The sequence below is a fragment of the Myodes glareolus genome, chromosome 2 (assembly GCF_982192425.1).
Source record: "Myodes glareolus chromosome 2, mMyoGla1.1, whole genome shotgun sequence".
Lineage (NCBI taxonomy): Eukaryota > Metazoa > Chordata > Mammalia > Rodentia > Cricetidae > Myodes > Myodes glareolus.
This window is the reverse complement of record NC_142027.1, coordinates 124,959,414-124,978,620: the sequence shown is the minus strand read 5'-3', so window position 1 is coordinate 124,978,620 and position 19,207 is coordinate 124,959,414. Positions and strand designations below refer to the sequence as shown.

The following is a 19,207-nucleotide window of genomic DNA, read 5'->3' as shown; positions in this document are numbered from 1 at the left end:
TGGAATTAAAGGCGTGCACCTCTACCTCCCGGCCTCTATAGCTACCTAGTGTGGCTACTGGGATTAAATGTGTATGCCACCACTGCCTGGCCTGTACGGCTGACCAGTGTGACTATTTTACTCTCTGATCTCCAGGCAAGCTTTACTTATTAAAAACACAGTCAGTCTTGTCGCAAGTGTCTTAACTCACTGAGCCATCTCGCTGGACCAATTTCTTTCTTCTTCAATCACTGCTGGAGAAATGCTAACATGTATGGTGCCTAAAGTAAGACCTCCGTGCTACTGTGCAGCTGACGAGCCAAAGCACACTAATCCACTCCACCACCTGCACACTCATCCCTCCTCCCACTCTCCCCCCGTAGACATCATCCTGAATTTGATGTTTGTTCCCTTGTTTTGATATTTCTATATACATGTCTATATCAAGAAAAATGTGTAAATTTTGTGTGTGTGTGTGTGTTTTGTTTGGGTTTTTTTGTTTTGTTTTGTTTTTTGTTTTTGTTTTTTGACAGGGTTTCTCTGTGTAACCCTGGCTGTCCCAGAACTCACTCTGTAGACCATCCTGGCCTCGAACTCACAGAGATCTGCCTGCCTCTGCCTCCCGAGTGCTGGGATTAAAGGTGTGTGTGATTTTTATCTTACCTATCAAGGTAAAGTTTGTGTAGCATAAAACTGATCTCTTAAAGAGAAAGGAATAAAGGGCTTATTTGTAAGTGAACAGACAGGTGCTATTTAACACGTGCTCAGTATTATATAGGAAATGCCTTTATCCGCCATCATATTTTTATCATCTTTAAAGGAAATAATGTACTCATTAACTGCCATTCCCCATTTCTTCTCTCCGGCAACTGTCCATCTGTCCTGTAGATTTCTTATAAATGAGATGACCTGCTGGGTGTGGTAGCACATGCCTTGAATCCCGGCATTTGAGCCACAGAGGCAGGAGGATCTCTGTGCGTTCAAAGGCCATCCTAGTCTATACCAGGACAACCAAGACTACATAGAGAGACCCTGTCTCAAAAAAAAAAATCTAGTGACCTGAAATAAGAGCAAGCAGAACTGAGGTGTCACTGAACCCTGGGACAGAGCCATTCAACCACCCAAGAACGGAATTGAGTAGAAATTCTGCCTTCAGTAGGTTATACTAAGGGGGTGGGGAGAGGTATAGCTGCTGGTCCCGGTTTGCAGAGAGGGAGAGGCACAAGGAAGCAGGTCGCTGGGCAGAAGCAGGTCGCTGGGCAGAAGCAGGTCGCTGGGCAAGCAGGCTATGAAGGAAAGCTGCTCCCACCACCCCTACCTCAGAGGCTGCAGCCCAAACCCTGCCCCGGGCAGTGAGAAAACCACTGATGTCCTTCATCTGTCCTCAGCTTTGCTTTAGTGAGTGACAAGCTGTACCAGCGGAAGGAGCCTGTTATCAGCTCTGTGCACACCAAGGTCAAAGGGATCGCAGAGGTGACAGAGAACATCACGGAGGGTGGGGAGATGAAGTCACTGCGCAACATCTTTGACACCGCAGACTACACCTTCCCTTTGCAGGTGAGCACCAGGCAGCCGACTCCAGGGCTCTTCCTTGGCCGTTGCCTCTCCCCATACTTAGGGGTCTAGAGACTCATTTAAAAAAAATAAAGTTGGTTAGGGACTAGGGATCTAGCTCAAACAGTAGAATGCTTGACTAACATGCATGAAACCCTAGGTTCAATAGCTCTAGTGCCACATAAAACCACTGGCAGTATAAGCCTGTAGCCCCAGGAGGTCAAGGATGAAGAATTGGGAGTTCAAGGTCACCCTCCGCTGCTTAGTGAGTTTGAGGCCAGCCTGGAATACATAATACCCTGTCTTAACAGAAATGAAAAATGTTGGCCCTATTTAAAACCTGCGAAAATCCCAACTGAGAAAACCTAAAAATTGCCAAACTGGGTCACATCCAGCAGCTCAAAGAAGATGCGTCTTTGCTTTATCAAGTCCTACCGGGCTGCCCGAAATAGCAGCGCATCCTGGCACATTCCAAATGCGGTCTGATTCACTGGCGCTGGTGCGCAAGTGGCTTGAGAGGCAGGGCCACTGCACGGCGGGGCAGGCGCAGCCATGATTCAAAAGGGCGGAGCTCCTGTCTTTTGCTCGGCTGGTGTGACCTTTTAGCTTTGAAAAGATCTCCAGGAGATGGTTCTTGAGTCTTTCTAAAGAGAGGGTACGTGACAAAGAGAAAAGGTGCAGGTCACAGAGAGCTGTGTGGCTAGCTGAGTCTGCAAAGCACTTAGCCAAAAAAAAAAAAAAAAAAGGAGAAATAAAAGAGGGGCCGAGGAGTTAGGAACAGATGGGGGTGGGAGGAACAAAAGAGTCCATTTGCAACCCTGGGGAGCCAGAGCACTTGGCAAAACCATCAGGCCCAAGCTGCTATTGTTTCTAGCTAGAAACCATAAAAGCCACTGATTGCCCAGGTAGTGGGAAGCCCTGTGGCCTTCCATTAAGCCCTGAGAAATGCGAACAGTTTGCCCAGGGTGCAGCCCACACCCCACCTCCACTTCCCCAGCTCTCCAGAGTCTCAATGAGATTTTTACTGTGGGAGAATTGGTACAGCTGCTGGAGAGGTTGGCTCGGAAAATGACTGCTCCCCACATTTGAAAGCTCGGCTGCTCCCCCTTGCCTGGTGAGACAGCTCCTGCAGCTTTGATGTTAAGCCCTTGGCAAAGTCCATGCTGCCCACGGCTGATTTCTAGAGGCTTCGAAGAGTACAAAGACTGCTCCCCCACCTCCCCAACCCGCCCCCATTCCACCCCGGTTCTTAGCTTAAGGAGTTCTGCTCCCCCAGGCCCCGCATTTGCTCCTTCATTTCTCTCTGCAGGGGAACTCGTTCTTTGTGATGACAAACTACCTCAAGTCAGAAGGCCAAGAACAGAAGCTTTGTCCTGAGGTGAGTAGGGGACCCTTTCAGAGTGGTCAAGGGGGAGATGCATTCTGGGAAAGAGCTCTTTGCTTGCCTCAGTCTAAGGGCCTGTGTGAATACCAGTCCTCTCTTCTCTCTTCCCTTATTCTGTCCTTCAGTCCCAGACACAGCTGACCCACTTTCTTCAGGCAGGAGTGTGCTGGCCATGTCCTCTCTTCCCACGTGGCCTGCTACTCCTTGCTATCTATCTGTCAGCTTCTCGGTCCTGTGGTGGCGGGGCCACCTCCTCTCTACCCCAAAGGCCGTCCCCGAGAGTGCCTCCTGGCTGCCTGGACGTCTACTCATACATTTCTATTCAGTCTTATTTTTGAGATAAAATCCATATACTCTAAAATCTATGGCTTCCAAATACACAATCTAGTGATTTTTTTTTGCAACATCATGCAGACCATCATCATAATCACCTAATTCCAGAACATTTTCTCCCCCCACCCCAGGAAACTTTGACACCCAAAACAAATTGCCCCCATTATTGACTGATATCTCTCTCCCCACAGCCATGGACAAGCAGTCTGCCTTCCCTCTCTGGGGATTCGTCTATCTAGGACATTCCCTACACATAGAACCATACTGGACATGGCCTCTTGTGTCTGGTGCCTTTCACATTGCATCATGTTTTGAAGTTGGTCCATGACGTAGCATGTGTCAGGACCTGTCAGACCAAGGCTCCACATATGGGGGCTGGAAAAACGAGTCAGTCATTAAAGTGGTTGCCATTCACGCATGAAGATCTGAGTTTGATCCCCGGCATCCACACTGAAGCAGTGCACACTTGCGATCCTAGTCCTGGGGAGGCCGAGAGGTGGAGTCCCTATCCACCTCGATGTTCGACCTGCCAGCCCAGCCCAGCCAAATGGTGAGCTACAGTCTTAGTGGGAGGCCTTGTCTCAAAAAACAAAATGAAAGGTGACAGAAAAAGACACCTGACATTGACCTCTGGCTCACACACGCACACACACACACACACACACACACACACACACACACACACACACGCATGCTCCACATATGAATGAACCACCTTTTCTTTGTCCTGCTCCGCACTGATGGATTTGATCTGTTTTCACTTTCTGGCCACTGGTGCTGCAGTGACCACCGGTGAGCAGGGCTTTGTGGTATCTTGGCAATGCATTGCTCATTCTCTGCCCTCCTGCCCTTCCTCCCGCAGTTTCCCACCAGCCCCAGTGCAAAGTGTAAATCCGACAGGGACTGTATAAAGGGATGGATGGACCCTCTAAGCAAAGGTACTCTTCTGTGTCTTACTCTGGACTGCTGGGGGACGGGGAGCTGGTGTCTTTGTGGCATTCATGATGTCCAGTCCTTAGCCTCTGGCAGTTGCCTTTCACAGGTCACCACCAAGTCACAGGTCAGGCTGTGTCTGTTCCCCAATTTGTCCCCAGCAGACCAGCAGAAGCCTGTAAGTGTGACTTGAATACCCCAGTGAGAGATGCGGATTCAGGGTCTAATTGTTGGAACTTCCCCAAAGGCAGGGAATTTGAACTTCCAAGGACATGGGAGTTTAACTTTCTCATTTACTTGTCCTTCTTTTCCTTCCTCCCTCCTTTTTGCTTTTTTTTTCTTTTCTTTCTTGATACTGAAGATCAAACCCAGGCCTTCTTGCAGGCTGGGTAAGAACTCTACCATTGAGCTACAGCCCCAACCTTGCAAAGAGACATTGCCTCGTGTTTTAATTTTAAAAGGCATAAGACTCTGATCTGGTAGGGCATGTCTTTAATCCCAGCACTCATAGGGCAGAGATAGAGGCAGGTGGATCTCTGTGAGTTCGAGGCCAGCCTTGTCTACATAGCAAGTTCCAGGTCAACCAGAGCTTAAATAGAGACCCTGTCTCAAAACAAGGAAGAGTCACTAGTGGTCACAGAGTCCACACTCACACTCAGGAAATCAGCTGAGTGCTGGTCACAGAGTCCACACTCACACTCGGGAAAGCAGCTGAGTGCTGGTCACAGAGTCCACACTCACACTCGGGAAAGCAGCTGAGTGCTGGTCACAGTGTCCACACTCACACTCGGGAAAGCAGCTGAGTGCTGGTCACAGTCTCCACACTCACACTCAGGAAAGCAACTGAGTGCTAGTCACAGTGTCCACACTCACACTCGGGAAAGCAGCTGAGTGCTAGTCACAGTGTCCACACTCACACTCAGGAAAGCAACTGAGTGCTGATCACAGTGTCCACACTCAGGAAAGCAGCTGAGTGCTAATCACAGAGTAGAGTCCACACTCACACTTAGGAAAGCAGCTGAGTGCTAATCACAGAGTAGAGTCCACACTCACACTCGGGAAAGCAGCTGAGTGTTGGTTCCATTTCATAGCATGTGTATGTGAGTTGCCACGGAGATCATTATAAGGTCTCTTTCTGACACTTCATAAAGATGCTCCCAAGTCCATCATGTGGCTTTACACATCCCCAGGTGAGCTGTGTACCCCTGGAGGCACCCAGATACCACATGAAAAGCCATACTTTCGTTCATGTAGAGTATACATTGAACTCTCCTCTCAGGCGTCTCTCCCTCAAAACAAAACAATAGGGGCAGGCAGACTCCAGCACCCCTGTGCTGTCTTTGGGCCTCTCTAAGGACATATCGTCAAGTGTTCTGTTTGACTTGGAGGACCTATGTGTTGAGGGTGGGGTTCACAGAAGAGGGAGCTGCTTGGGCTTCAGAGTGTAGTGTCTCTGTGGACTTAGTACACAGAACCCCCTAGAGACATTTCTTTTCCAGGTAATTCACATCTGTGGTTGTTCAACCCCTTAAAACTTGTAGGAATCCAGACTGGCAAGTGTGTACAGTACGATAAGAACCGGAAGACCTGTGAAATCTTTGCCTGGTGTCCCGCTGAGGAGGGGAAAGAGGCCCCCCGGTGAGTTCCATGGTGGGGGGCACAAACAGTGGCCTTGGCAGTGCCAGGTGTGGCCTTTTCAGGGCTCCTGGGCTTCTCCGATCAGCATAGCCCTGACTGCCAAGTCCCAGCTTGGAGACCTCGTGGCCATCTCTGGGAAGGCTATGCCAGCCTTAATATGTTATAGTTGGCCTGAGCCAGCTGGCATGTAGCTGTGACCTGGAACACCCTGGTCAGGGCTGCTCTGGAAACCCTCCCCAAGAGCTACAGCAGGGTTTGCTCTGATCCATCCGTGCTCATAGGAAATGACAAAGAATATGAAGAAGCAGAGCTGGGGAGGTGGCTCAGGGCATTAAGTGCCTGTACGGCAAGCCTGCGGACCTGAGTTTGAATCCCAAGCACCAACACAAATAGCGGGTGTAGCAACAGACACGGTAGTCCCAGCTGAGGAGGCAGAGTTGGGTTGCGGGTCAGCTGGTCTAGCCAAATTGGTGAGCTCCGGGCTCAGAGAGAGTCTGCTTCACAGTGTAAGGTGGAGAATGCTACCAACTGCTACCCTCCCCACACATGAGCATTCTGAGGGCTGTGCACCTATATTCACAGCATGCAACAGAGCAGGGGAGGGGGAGAGACAGAGAGAGACAGCCTGCTCCTAGAAGTACAGTGGTTCTAGACCATCTCTGTCCAATAGAACTTTCTTCAGTGATGGGAATGTTTGGTACCCATGGTGTCCAACATGGCAGCCACCAGCTACCTGTGATGACTGAACCCATAAAATAAGAAATGGAATTTTAATTGAAAATATATTTGCTGGGTGGAGGCGGCAGCACGTGCCTTTAATCCTAGCATTCAAGAGGCAAAGGCAGGTGAGTTTCTATGAGTGTGAGAGTTCGAGGCCAGCCTGGTCTACAGAGTGAGTTTCAGGACAGCCAGAGCTACACAAAAAGCCCTGTCTTGAAAAACCCATAAACAAACAAACAAACAAACAAATGTTTCTATTTTATACTTATTTGCATTTACATGGGTTTGCTTGCCTGTGTATGTGGGTGCTTGTGAGCCATCACATACATCAGAACCTCAGAGGACAACTTGCAGAAACTGGTTCTTTCTTTCCACCATGTGGGTCCCACCAGGCTTAGCGGCGAGCATCTTTCACCCTGGGCCGCCTCACTGGCCCTAATTTTAATCTCCATATCCACTTCCCAGACCAAGCAGGCCTCAGGAGCACTCTGTATGTGGGACAGAGAGAAGGCTGGCCAAACAGACCCGCAGACGGCTCAGGCCAAGGTCCATCCTGCCTTCCAGTGCCAGGGTGCAGGCGGGAGGCAGTACCACCCTCTCGGCCTTCGGTTGTCAGACCAGTTTCACTTCTAGGTAGGGAAGTTTCTGTGTGCAGAAGGCACTATGCTGTGGGTGAGACCCTGGACTCCACCGCTGGACCGCTTGGGTTCACACAGAGGAGTTCGTGGTTGCCAGTTTCAGCTCTGCCGCCACCTCATTCATCAGATGAATACCGTGTGTCTCCACATGCCGGTCCTGAGCTTTATTTTTCATTCTTTCTGCTGTTTTTATTGTCATTGTCTTTGAGACAGGGTTTAGCCTCAAACTCTCTAAGTAGACCAGGCTAGCCTCAAGCTCACAGAGATCCACCTGCCTCTGCCTCCTGCATGGGATTCAAGATGTGCGCCACAATACCTGCGGTCACTTTTATTCTTCTTGAGGCAAGGTCTCACTGTGGAGATGAAGCTGGCTGCATCTTGTAATCCCCCTGGCTCAGCCTCCTGAGTTCTAGGATTACAGGCATAAAGCACATTTTGATATGATTGGACAAACCATCTCCTCTCGTGGTATGTGAAGCAGGTGAAATGGTTCATCCAACACAGCCACCAAGAAGTTGGCGTTCGTCAGTGATTTTCCTTGTGTGTCACTTCATATGACATAAAATCTAAAATATCAGATGACCAGACAGGGAGTGGCTACTCAGCCTCTTGCTCTGCGTCGGAAGAGACAAGCCATGCAGAGAAAGCTGTAATTCAAAATAAAAAGCTACAAATGTCAAGTGAGAGGATCCTGTAGCCTCTGACTCTTAGACTTCATTTACTTATTTTTTATATACGCACATATATTTTTAAAACTTACTCTGACTCTTTCATACATACTATATATATCTATCATACTTTATATATATATATATATATATATATATATATATATATATATATATAATGTATTTTGATTATATCTAACTCAGATTTTCCCTCCCACTCTTTCTGGGTCCCTTTCTCAAATACTTTCTTCTCCAACCTTCATGGTACCCCAACCCCTTTTTAAAATTAAGCATGATATTGTTAAAAAATACCGCTGATGGCTTTTCTCCCCCAGTGGCCTGCCTAGCATTTTCCAGCACTAGAAGGCAAGGAAGAAATCCCCAGTTCCAGCTTGATTCCCTCACGTCCTTCAAGTGTGTTACGACTTCAGAAATACGGTCTTATCAACTCTGTGTGATAAGAACCAAGAACAATGGTAATAGCTCATTTTGAGGACCCCCATCCCCACCCCCAGCACTTTCCCGTAGGGAAGTATCCCACATCTGGCACTGAGATTTTCATTTAAATTTTTACTTAATAACTCATGTCTTCTAATGCCTACCCAAAGCATGAAGTTTAAAATAGCTTTTTGCTTGTTTGTTTTGTTTCTCAAGACAGGGTTTCTCTGTGTAGCCCAGATTGTCCTGGAACTCACTCTGTAGACCAGGCTGACCTCGAACTCACAGAGACCCACCTGCCTCTGCCTCCCAAGTGCTGAGATTGAAGGTGTGTGCCTTGTTTTTGTTTTTTAACCTTCATCCTGTCTCTTTCATAGATCACCAACTGCTGGTGTTCTTGTTCACCACTGTATGCCAGGGCCCTGCTCCGTGTCCATTCATTATTTGGTAATGAATGGCTGGCTGGCGGGTGGGTGGGTGGCCTTCCGGTGGCCTGGAATTTTGGTTCCTCTAACTCAGTGTACAACTAAAGCCTACCCAGCGCCTCTGATGAACGAATGAATGAGTGAATGATATAGATAGCTCTGTGTGTAGTCCTGTGATAAAGGCTGGACATACCAAAATAGATTGCCATTCAGCCTTGCAGGGACTTCAGGCCGATCCAGAAGCCACGAACATGGCTGCTCAAGAGCTGACTGGCGCTGACTAAAAGCCAACCATGCTCATTCGGTCTCAGTTTCAAGTTTACTGGTGGATGGGGGCTTGACACCAGCCACGGTGGAAGGATTTATGGCATGGTAATCAGCTAGCGCCACGTGTCACGTCAGATGTTAACATGTCACCGCACAACAGCGGGCATGCAATTGTGTCGGTGTTGGATGTGACACCGTAATTGCCGTGGGGGGTCTCAAGGAGGGCGAAGGCTTCTGGGGGAAGCTACAGGCTTTATGGAGAATTTTGCTGTATTCATTTCTTTTCAGTCAAAAGCACAAAGCCATACCCGCTGGTCCCATGGACTCTTTGTCCCTGAGGTCACCGACTCTCCTTCCTCTCTCTCAGGCCTGCACTCTTGGGGAGCGCTGAAAACTTCACTGTGCTCATCAAAAACAATATTGACTTCCCCGGCCACAACTATACGACGTAAGCATCTCAAACACCTGGCTGTATGCATCAGTTATCTCGGCTGTGGAACAAAAGGTCCCAAACCTAGGGAGCCTGAAAATTACAAGAGCTTTATCTCTCTCCCATCAGTGGATCGGGAATCTGGCAGTGTCTTTGCTGGGTGGTTCTGGCTCATGGTCTTTCCAGTCATGAGCTATCAGTCAGAGCTTCTGTTGGCTCTAGGTTTGCTTAGGGCTGAGTCCTTTCCCAGTCTTACCCTCGTGACTGAGGCAGCAAGGCTAAGTTCCTCACCATGGTCATCTCACCCAAGGACTGTGGGAGTATCCTTAGGACTTGGTGGCTGCATCACCAGAGCAAGTCGTCTGCATAGTGGATGGGCAAGGGCAACTGAGATGGAAGCCACAGTCTTTGGAAGTGATTCCCAACCCGTTCTGCGATATGCTGCTGGTCACAAAGATTGTCCATGACACAATGTAAAAGGACATTCTACAAAGGTCCGCAGGGGGCAGGGGAGCTGCCACACAGCTCACGTCGATGAGTAGTAGATCAATGTCATGTTCAGCAATGTCCCATTGGGAGCTTTACACCAGCAGTGATGAAAGCATTTATACCACGGTAATCAGTAAGCACTTCTTAGCAGGCATTGGTTTTCCCTTTAGAGAGATGGTTGTTAAAACATGTTTCTTTGCCATTCTGCACAGGAAAAACATTTTTCCAGATCTGAAGATCCCTTGTACCTTTCATAAAACTCAGAACCCTCAATGTCCCATTTTCCGACTAGGGGACATCTTCCAAGAAGCAGGAGAGAACTTTTCAGAGGTAGCAATTCAGGTTGGTGGAGCATTTATACGTGTGTCAAGGGGTCCAGGTTGTCAAATGTCAAATAACAGTGTCTGGTGGTAGAGGCCGACAGTCTGGCTCCTAAAGTCATGGCTCACATTTATTTGTATGTGGTAAACCATACCTAGTGCTTCAGGGAATCCCAGGGTCCTGTGGCTGCAGGAACAAATCACCACTAATGTGCCAGCTTAAAAGAGCACACGTTTGCTTCTGTGCCTGGAGCAGGAGTCCAGCGCCAGAGCTGAAGGCGGTGTCAAAGCAGGTGCAGGGAAGGATGCATGCTTGCATTTCTACCTTCCCCACGGGTGCTTCTTGCGTTCACTTATTGGTTGACGGCCCCTTCCTCCACTTTTTTTTTGTTTTGTTTTGAGACAGGGTTTCTCTGTGTAGCCCTGGCTGTCCTGGAACTCGTTCTGTAGACCAGGCTGGCCTCTGCTGGGATTAAAGACATGCACCACCACTGCCCAGTTGCACTGAAACCTTTTAATGAGTATTTCCCCACAGAGAGAAAATCTTCCTCGAGGAGACATTACTGAGTGGGACAGTGTTTGACGGTTGCATAGCCCCCACCTAACAGACTTTGTGACTTTTCTTGTTGATTTTCCCCAAGGGAGGAATCATGGGCATTGAGATCTACTGGGACTGCAACTTGGACAGCTGGTCCCATCGCTGTCGTCCCAAGTACAGCTTCCGCCGCCTGGATGACAAGTACACCAACAAGTCCTTGATCCCTGGCTACAACTTCAGGTAACAGTGCCGAATGTGCCGTGGGCAGAATGAGCAAACAGAAAAGACAAGGTCGCTGCTATACCAATAACAGCACACTGGCGATGTAAGGAAATCATCAACATTGCTAGTCATTAGGAAAATGCATAAAACCACAATAAGATAAATCTGTAGGCCCAAGGAGATGGCTCAGTGGGGAAGGGTGCTTGCTGCTAAGCACAGAGACCTGAGTTTGATCCTCAGAACACGCACAATGGAAAGGCAGAACTGGTTCTCACGAGCTGTCCTCTGACTTACATATGTAGGCCATGTGTATGCGTATACACATGCGCACACACACACAATAAATAAATGTTAAAATTGAAAAAAGTGATACAACTGTGATACACTAGAATGGCTAGAATTTTACAAGATGGGATGGAGAGATGGCTCAGCAGTTAAGAACACTGGCTGCTCTTTGAGAAGACCCAGGTTTGATTCCCAGAACCCAACATGGTGGCTCACAACCATCCATATATCTAACTCTAGGGGATCGATCTAATAGCTTTTTCTGACCTTTGTGGGCACCAGGTTTGCACACAGTACCACACACACACACACACACACACAGTTAAAACACTCTAAACATAAAATAAAGATATATCCTTTAAAAAGCATAAAGGAAAAGAATTCTCCTGGGACCCCTCCCACTCTCAGGAATTCTCTCATTTGTCCTTAATGAATCTATATTTGTTTTAAAAGTAAATAAATTTTTTAAAAATCAAGCAAAAGAAACTTTGCACACAAATATTCATAGTAGTCTTGCTTATAGCAGGAAAAAAAAAACCCTGAGAAGCCAAATGTCAAGCACAGAGAAATGGCCACCCTGCAGGGTATGTGTACAGTGGAGAGCTACTCACTATGATTAAGAAAGGAACCAAGTATCAATACACGGGATATCTGGAAGAGTTACAGGTATCATCTACAGACGCTAGGTTGAAAGGTCGACCTAAATGGTATGCTATTTAGATGAAGTTCAATAGGAAAACATGGGCTGTTGGGATGGCTCAGTGGGGAGGGTGTGTGCTGCTGTGCCCAGTGACTGAGCTCAAGCCCCAGAATCCAGATGATGGAAGGAGGAAACCACTCCCTGTGAATAATCTCCTGGCGTTCTTCACAAGTACCATCGCGTGAGCACAGACAGACGCACACACACACACACACACACACACACACACACACACAAATAAACAATTTAAAAAAGAGTAGACAAGACTTGACTAAGATGAGCGAAGACAGAATAGTGTGTTCTGGACTGGAAAAGGAACACTTTGAGTCGAAGGAATTTTGATGAAAACATAATCATTTGTCGAAACCCATTACCAGGCATGGTGGTGCATATCTTTAATCCCAGCACATGGAAGCAGAGGCAGGTGGATCTCTGTGAGCTTGAGGACAGCCTGGTGCATCAAGTCCCAAGCTAGTCAGAGTCACTTATAGAAACCTTGCCTACAAACAAACAAACCATTGAACAGAACCCTTAAGACTCATGCATTGTAAGATACGTAAATGATATCTCAATAGAGCAAACAGGTAAATCTAAGTAGAGCATTTCTAATGGGGGTAAAGTGCTCTAAAAAAAAAAAACAAAAAAAAAAAAACAAGCAAGTTACTGTGATGAGAAGATGTGCCTGGGAAGCCTCTCCAAGCAGGAGGCAGGGACCCTGCAGGCTTGGCTCCCCTTTCTAGTTAAGAAGGAGGACAGGGGCCTGGGCTCTGAGAAGAAACTTGGAAAATAAACTCACATCTGTAAGTTCCTTTCCCATGCAGTCTAGATTAGCAATTATCAAAATGCAGCGCTCAACACCAGCATCACACAGTGACTCAAAAATGCACATTCCGGGGCCCGGCCTAGACCTCCCGATTCAGACTGGACAGCATGGCCTGTGGTCTGCGTTTTCACAAGTCTCTGTGGCGCTCTGCTGTGCACTCGAATCCGAACACTGCTGATGAGGACGCCTATCCCCCCTCCTGGCACCCGCTGGGGGTTTGCGACAGTGCAGAGCATCACAGAGCCTCTCACCCCAACTTAGCAAACACCCACACTGGAACAAGGTCCCCTGGAGACTTTTATTTATCAATTATTATAACATATTCATTGATATTATATTATATATTAATTATATACTATACTATATATCGATATTTATTTATTATTATATTATCCATTTATTTCTTTGTCCCTGTAGAATATTTTAAACCTTGTGATATTCTACACAAACATCTGGCTTTCTCTTTTTCCTGAAACGCTAAAGCATTTAACACAGAGTCTAAAAACTTTAAAAACACTGGGCCCATATGCCATGTGACAGCATTGGCTGGAGCTGCATAGAGCGTGTATGTGGGCGGTATCACTGCCCTTGCCACTTCTTTATGTCCTTCAATGTGACCTGCATATTTTTGCCTGGCCCCTGTGGAGATCCAGGGTGGAGAGCCTTGATTCAGCATCAAACTGGCTGAGGCTTTTCGCCTGCTCTGGGTCAGTGGTGTTCATCCCGGGCTCAGGAAGAGGTTCAGTGCAGGTAGCTTTTTGATCTCTCTCGCCGAAGTTCTGAAAAGGCTGTGGCCACTGGCAAGAAAGACAGGACACGATGAGTGGCCCCCTGGCTGTGCTGGGCGGTTTCAGTTAGCAGTCAGCCCAAGCATGCAGGGCAATGTACCAATCAGACATTGGCCAATGTCCTCCTGTTCTCTGAGCTGAACCTAAGAACATCCGCTCCTGGTGGGATCGAGCTCTCTAGAGGCCTGAAGGGTTATGACGTCAGTATTCTTTTAGAATAGGGTGCTAGCAAATTTGTTGTTGAACGAGCACCAGGAGAACTCTTTGACCAAAAATAAATTGCGGAGCTCTGATAGGCAAGAGAACAAGTTATTTTCAAACAGCATCACAAAAGGGAAGGAAATTACAGGCTATATGAGGTATTTGGAAAAATATAGCTTTCTTTTTTACAGGAAGTTAAAAAGTTCACATTATATAACTTTGTCCTCAAGAAAGAGATTTATGGGGGCTGAAGAGATGGCTCAGTCAGTAAAGAGCTTGCTGTGCAGGCAAGAGGACGTGAGCTCGGCTCGCTGGCATCCATGTAAAATGCCAGGCCTCGTGGTGTTTGCCTCGAATCCCAGTGCCGGGCAAGCAGAGACAAGAGGATCCCTGAGTTGCTGGGTAGGCAGTCCAGCCAAACCAGTGAGCAGCAGGTTCAGGGAGAGATCCTGCCTGACCAAATAAAATAGGGAGTGGTGGAGAGAGACTCCTGATGCATCCCCCTGGTCTACACACACACACACACACACACACACGCACACACGCGCATGCACACATGCACACGCGCACACACACTAAATAAAGAGGACACACAGAAGATCCTCCTCTGGTGAGCCTAACCCTCGCTGATTTATATGTGTGATACTGGGGTATAAGATGCCTTTCTCAGGCCAGGCAATGGTGGCGAACGCCTTTGATCTCAGCACTCGGGAGGCAGAGGCAGGTGGATCTCTGTGAGTTTGAGGCCAGCTTGGTCTACAAGAGCTAGTTCCAGGACAGGCTCCAAAGCTACAGAGAAACCCTGTCTCGAAAAACCACCAAAAGGGGGGGGGATGTATTTCTCAGATCCAGAGCATGTATGGATAAGGATTAGTTTCCTGTGGCTACTGAAACAGATGGCCGCAAACAGCTTAAGGCCAGATGTAGTGAATGATAAATCTTTGCTACATTTATACTCCATGCTAAAGGGAAGTCTGAGAGCAGGTGTCAGAGGGCTTAGGGAGGGGTCTTCTCTTGCCTCTCCCACTCTGTCAGCTCCAAGAATCGCTCACCTTACAGCTGATCCACTGCAATCTCTGCTTTCGTCCCTGAGTGTTTTCTCTATGGTCTTTGAGTCTCATTTCCATCCCTTTAGTTTATAAGGCTGCACCTCCCCTGACACTGCCAGTTTTGCATAGCGGGAAAGGGTATGGAAAATATAAAACGAAAAAAATCAAAAGTCATGGTTAACTCAGCTCACATCAGTTGCTGGTCATGAGTGGCCAGGGGTTTATCTAAAAGCTGACCCTCAGTTTGCTGAGCGACCCTAATTTTGCAGAGAGCCGCTTCAGCCTCTCAAACAGAGCTATGGGTTGTAAAGCGGAGTAACCCACTGTTAACAGTTAATCCTTAAGCTGCTGAGAAAGCTGCTGACAGCCTGCTCTCATTCTCCTAGGTCTACAACTTTATATTTTTTTTATTTCTACTTGTTTTTGGAATCTACATTTTTATATTTTTATTCTTGGACTCTTTAGTATGTACCACCATACCCTGCTAATCATGTAGTTTAAATCTTCCTGATTATTTATGAAAAATAAAATATCACACACACACACACAAACACACACATTCAACTTCTGTACCTGTTTGGGATGGTTGTGATTTGTGCCAGGTTAGCTTAAGGGGATTGACATGGAGAAATCACTGTCCCTGGACTTAAGCCTAATGCCCACAAATCCCAGAGGATGGGAGCAAACCACCCCATCCAGGACTGCAAGAGAAGAACTGGTTTAGTCAGAGACAGAGCAAGGGGAGGGGGAGGCCCAGATTGTGAGAAAGGGCGAGGCAGGCTGGGAGAGGGCTGAGAGCTGCTGGTTTGAACGCTGTCATCAGGCACTGGGCTACAGGAACTTTGGTGAACTATATGTCTGGCCCTGGCCCTGCCTGCTGCTGTGTTCCTGAGGATAGAGAAATTCTGGCCTGCTATGAGAATTAGATAGATAAGGCGGTGGCAGGATAGCCAGAATTGGCCTGAAAGTTTGGATGTGACCTTCACAGGCTCACAAGAAGACCTTTGGTTTGCCTGTGGGGCTAATGATTGGCAGAGAGATGAATGCAGGATCTAAGACAGCACAGTTAGGACAGATCCTTGACCTCTCCCCGGTAGGCAACAGAGGGCTGAGGCTCACGCTGTCCTTCCCTGCTTTGTTCTAGAAGCCATGCCTGTTAGCACTCGGGAGGCAGAAGCAGGAGAATCTCTGAGTTCAAGGCTAGCCTGGTCTACAGAGTGAGTTCTAGGACAGCCAGGGCTAAAAGAAACCCTGTCTTAAAAAACCAGAACAGAGGGAGACAGGGCAATAAAAGTCTGCCATGATGGCACACACCGTTAACACCAGCAGTTGGAGGCAGGCAGATCTCTGAGTTTGAGGTCAGCTTGGTTTACGTAACGAGTTCCAAGAAGCCAGGGCTACATAGAGAGAGACCTTGTCTAAAAATAAAAAAAGAGAAATAAACACATTGCCTGAAATTACTCTTTAACGTTTCTTTGCTTATTGTTGTTGATCTTCTATTGACTTAAATGTTGGATGTTTGCATAGAAAACTAAAAGCCAAATTTTGTTCATTTGTGTTGGTGGAAGCAGGTGAGGTAACTTGAAGACGCTCTTTGGTTTCAATTGGTCAGAGAGTAATTAGAGGGCCGGACTGTACTCTCTCCTCTGCCAACTGTGGCAGGCATCAAAAGCCCATGAGGAAGACCGGATTGGCTACTGGTTTGCTCCTTCTCCCCAGAAGATACCAGCATGTTCAGCGATACTGTTGTAAATGTGGCTGCTTTTCTCCCATAGATACGCCAAGTACTATAAGGAAAACAACGTGGAAAAACGGACACTGATCAAAGCCTTTGGGATCCGCTTTGACATCCTGGTTTTTGGCACGGTAAGTCTCTCCTTCCTGTGACTGTCTAATTGTGGATGCAGTGAGGCGTGAAAGCTAGCAGCCACAATCAGGAGTTGGCTCCGTGCAATTCACTTGTGGAATGACAGGAGAAAGAAATGCATTTGGGCTTCTTCTGATGAACAAACCATCTGAAAAAACATGGAATATGACTGAGGAAAAATTCAAATATCCAATCTTTGTTTGACTATTCCAGGCCAGGCTTTTGCTACAAAGCCAGCTGGCCTTGAATTTTCAATCCTGCTGCCTCATCCTTCTAAATGCTGGGATTATAGGTGTGCATCACTACACCTAATTCAACGTTTCAGATACTTTAATACTGAGCTAGGGAGATGGCTCAGAGAGTGAAGGGCAAGCATGAGGGGCTCAGTTCAGACCCTCCAGAACCCAGGGAAAAGGCTGGGCATGGCAGGGCGTGCGTGCCTGTAATCTCATACTGAAGGTTAGAGAGAAGAGGATTCCAGGGACCTGGGCCAGCAGGTCCACTGAGACACGCATCACAAAAGCAATCACACAGAATGTGGAAAGATGTTCCAAAATGAACATCTTCTACACATTTGCATGGACAAGCACACCTGTACATATACATGCACACATCACAGATACCCCCCCCAAACACACACTAAAGTAAATAGGCAAATAAAACCAACCAAATAAATAAGCAACACCTGATACTGAGCTGGGGCGTAGCTCAGCTGGTAGAATGTGTGCCTAGGAAGGAGAAGTCTGGCTTTGATCTCCATCATGTGACTGATGCCACATTGTAACAAAAGAACCAGTGAAATGCAAAGCTGGGTGTGGTGATGCATTGCTTTTAATCCCAGCACTCAAGGCAGAGGCCGGTGATCTCGTGAGTTTGTAGGCAGCATGGTCTACACACCAAATTTCAGGCCAGGAAAGGCTGCATAACTAAGAGTCTGTCTCAAAATACATAAGGAGGAAGGAAGGAACAAGAACTACTAAAATATACCTGAGTGAATGGAAAGGCCATTGAGTGTGGGCCTTGCAGAGGTCCAGTAAGAAGACATATGGTGTGGCCATATCTACTCCCCAAGTTATCCCCACACTATGGGAGAGTTTGTCTGAAACCCTCATCTCATATGGAGGTTCTCCCCTTACTGACCACATCTCTCTAGAGCATTCTAGACGGCAGGAAGGGGAGGCATGATGTCTTGTGGTCTCTGTGACAGTTGAGCACTCGGATGTGTGCCTCAGTGCCTTCACCATCTTCTGTGCTGCAAGTCAACAAGAGAAGGCGCCAGGCGCCGCTCTGAGTTCAGCTGAGTACCGCTTCCTGCTCTGTTTCAGGGAGGAAAATTCGACATCATCCAGCTGGTTGTGTACATTGGATCCACACTGTCCTACTTTGGCTTGGTAAGAGATTCTCTTCCCCATCCTTTACCAAACTGATTCAGGCTGGGCATGGCGGTGCACGTCTTTAACCCCAGCACTTGGGAGATAGAGGCAGGCAGATCTCGGTGAGCTTGAGGCCAGCCTGGTCTACACGATGAGACCCAGTCTTGAAATATTTGGAAATAGCAACAAAAAAAGAAAGAGAGAGGAGGCTGGAGAGATGGCTCAGTGGTTAAGAGCACTGACTGCTCTTCCAGAGGATCCGGGTTCGATTCCCAGCACCCACATGGCAGCTCACAACTGTCTGAAGATCCAGTTCCAGGGGATCTGACATTTCACACCAATGCACATAAAATAAACCATAAAAATATTTTAAGAGAGAGAGAGAGAGAGAGAGAGAGAATGTTGATTTGGCGGGAGAAGTCTCACTGGCTCAGTGTTTGGGTCCACAGGCCACTGTATTCATCGACTTGCTCATCAATACATACTCAAGCGCCTTCTGCAGGTCCGGCGTCTACCCCTGCTGTAAGTGCTGTGAATTCTGTGCGGTCAATGAGTACTACTACAGGAAGAAGTACGAGCTGGTCATGGAGCCAAAGTCGGTAAGGCATGCTGCTCCTGTCAGTCACCCCCACCCCACACACACACACACACATAGATTCCTCTAGGTGGCTAAAAAATTAGACCATTCATCCCTAAGTGGGTAGGTTCCTTGGTAACCCCAAAGAGCTGTCTCTCTGATGAGTTCTTTGGTTTTGAGAAAGAAAAGAAGCAAAAATGGAGAAGCTAGATACACAGGGAAGGCAAATTTTTATGTTCTGGCTTTTGTCATTTATTAAATTGGCACAGCCCCTTCTTGACCCCATATAATACAATGGCTTCAGAGAAAAATCATTTGGCAGTGACTAATAATATTTAAATGGGAGTGTTTAATATCCTGGGTTTTCCATTTCTCCATACTTTTCTAGAGAAACCTTTACACAAGACACACATGGTACATGTGTTTAGGATGATCACTAAATTTTGTTAAATTATTGATAATGCTTGTTAAATTACTAATAATTAAGGAATAGTTTAGGAATAGAACATTTGCTCAGCATGTGTGAGGTCTGGTTTTGATCCACAATATTGCTAAATAAATGGATAAC

General features: G+C 47.3%; 1 protein-coding gene across 2 annotated transcripts in view; it reads left to right on the top strand.

The window, feature by feature from the left end:
* Positions 1-19,207, top strand: part of P2rx7 (purinergic receptor P2X 7) — a 38,053-nt gene that overhangs the window by 9,785 nt on the left and 9,061 nt on the right. For both annotated transcript variants that reach the window (XR_015737309.1, XM_087903658.1), the window contains exons 2-11: positions 1,368-1,536; positions 2,843-2,911; positions 4,113-4,188; positions 5,725-5,821; positions 9,345-9,425; positions 10,109-10,238; positions 10,858-10,994; positions 16,598-16,688; positions 18,015-18,080; positions 18,512-18,661. Coding sequence is in view for 1 of the 2 variants with exons in the window: in XM_087903658.1 (XP_087759784.1) it covers positions 1,368-1,536; positions 2,843-2,911; positions 4,113-4,188; positions 5,725-5,821; positions 9,345-9,425; positions 10,109-10,238; positions 10,858-10,994; positions 16,598-16,688; positions 18,015-18,080; positions 18,512-18,661 (1,066 nt within the window). In the remaining variant the exon portion in view is untranslated. The remainder of the gene's footprint in view (positions 1-1,367; positions 1,537-2,842; positions 2,912-4,112; positions 4,189-5,724; positions 5,822-9,344; positions 9,426-10,108; positions 10,239-10,857; positions 10,995-16,597; positions 16,689-18,014; positions 18,081-18,511; positions 18,662-19,207) is intronic.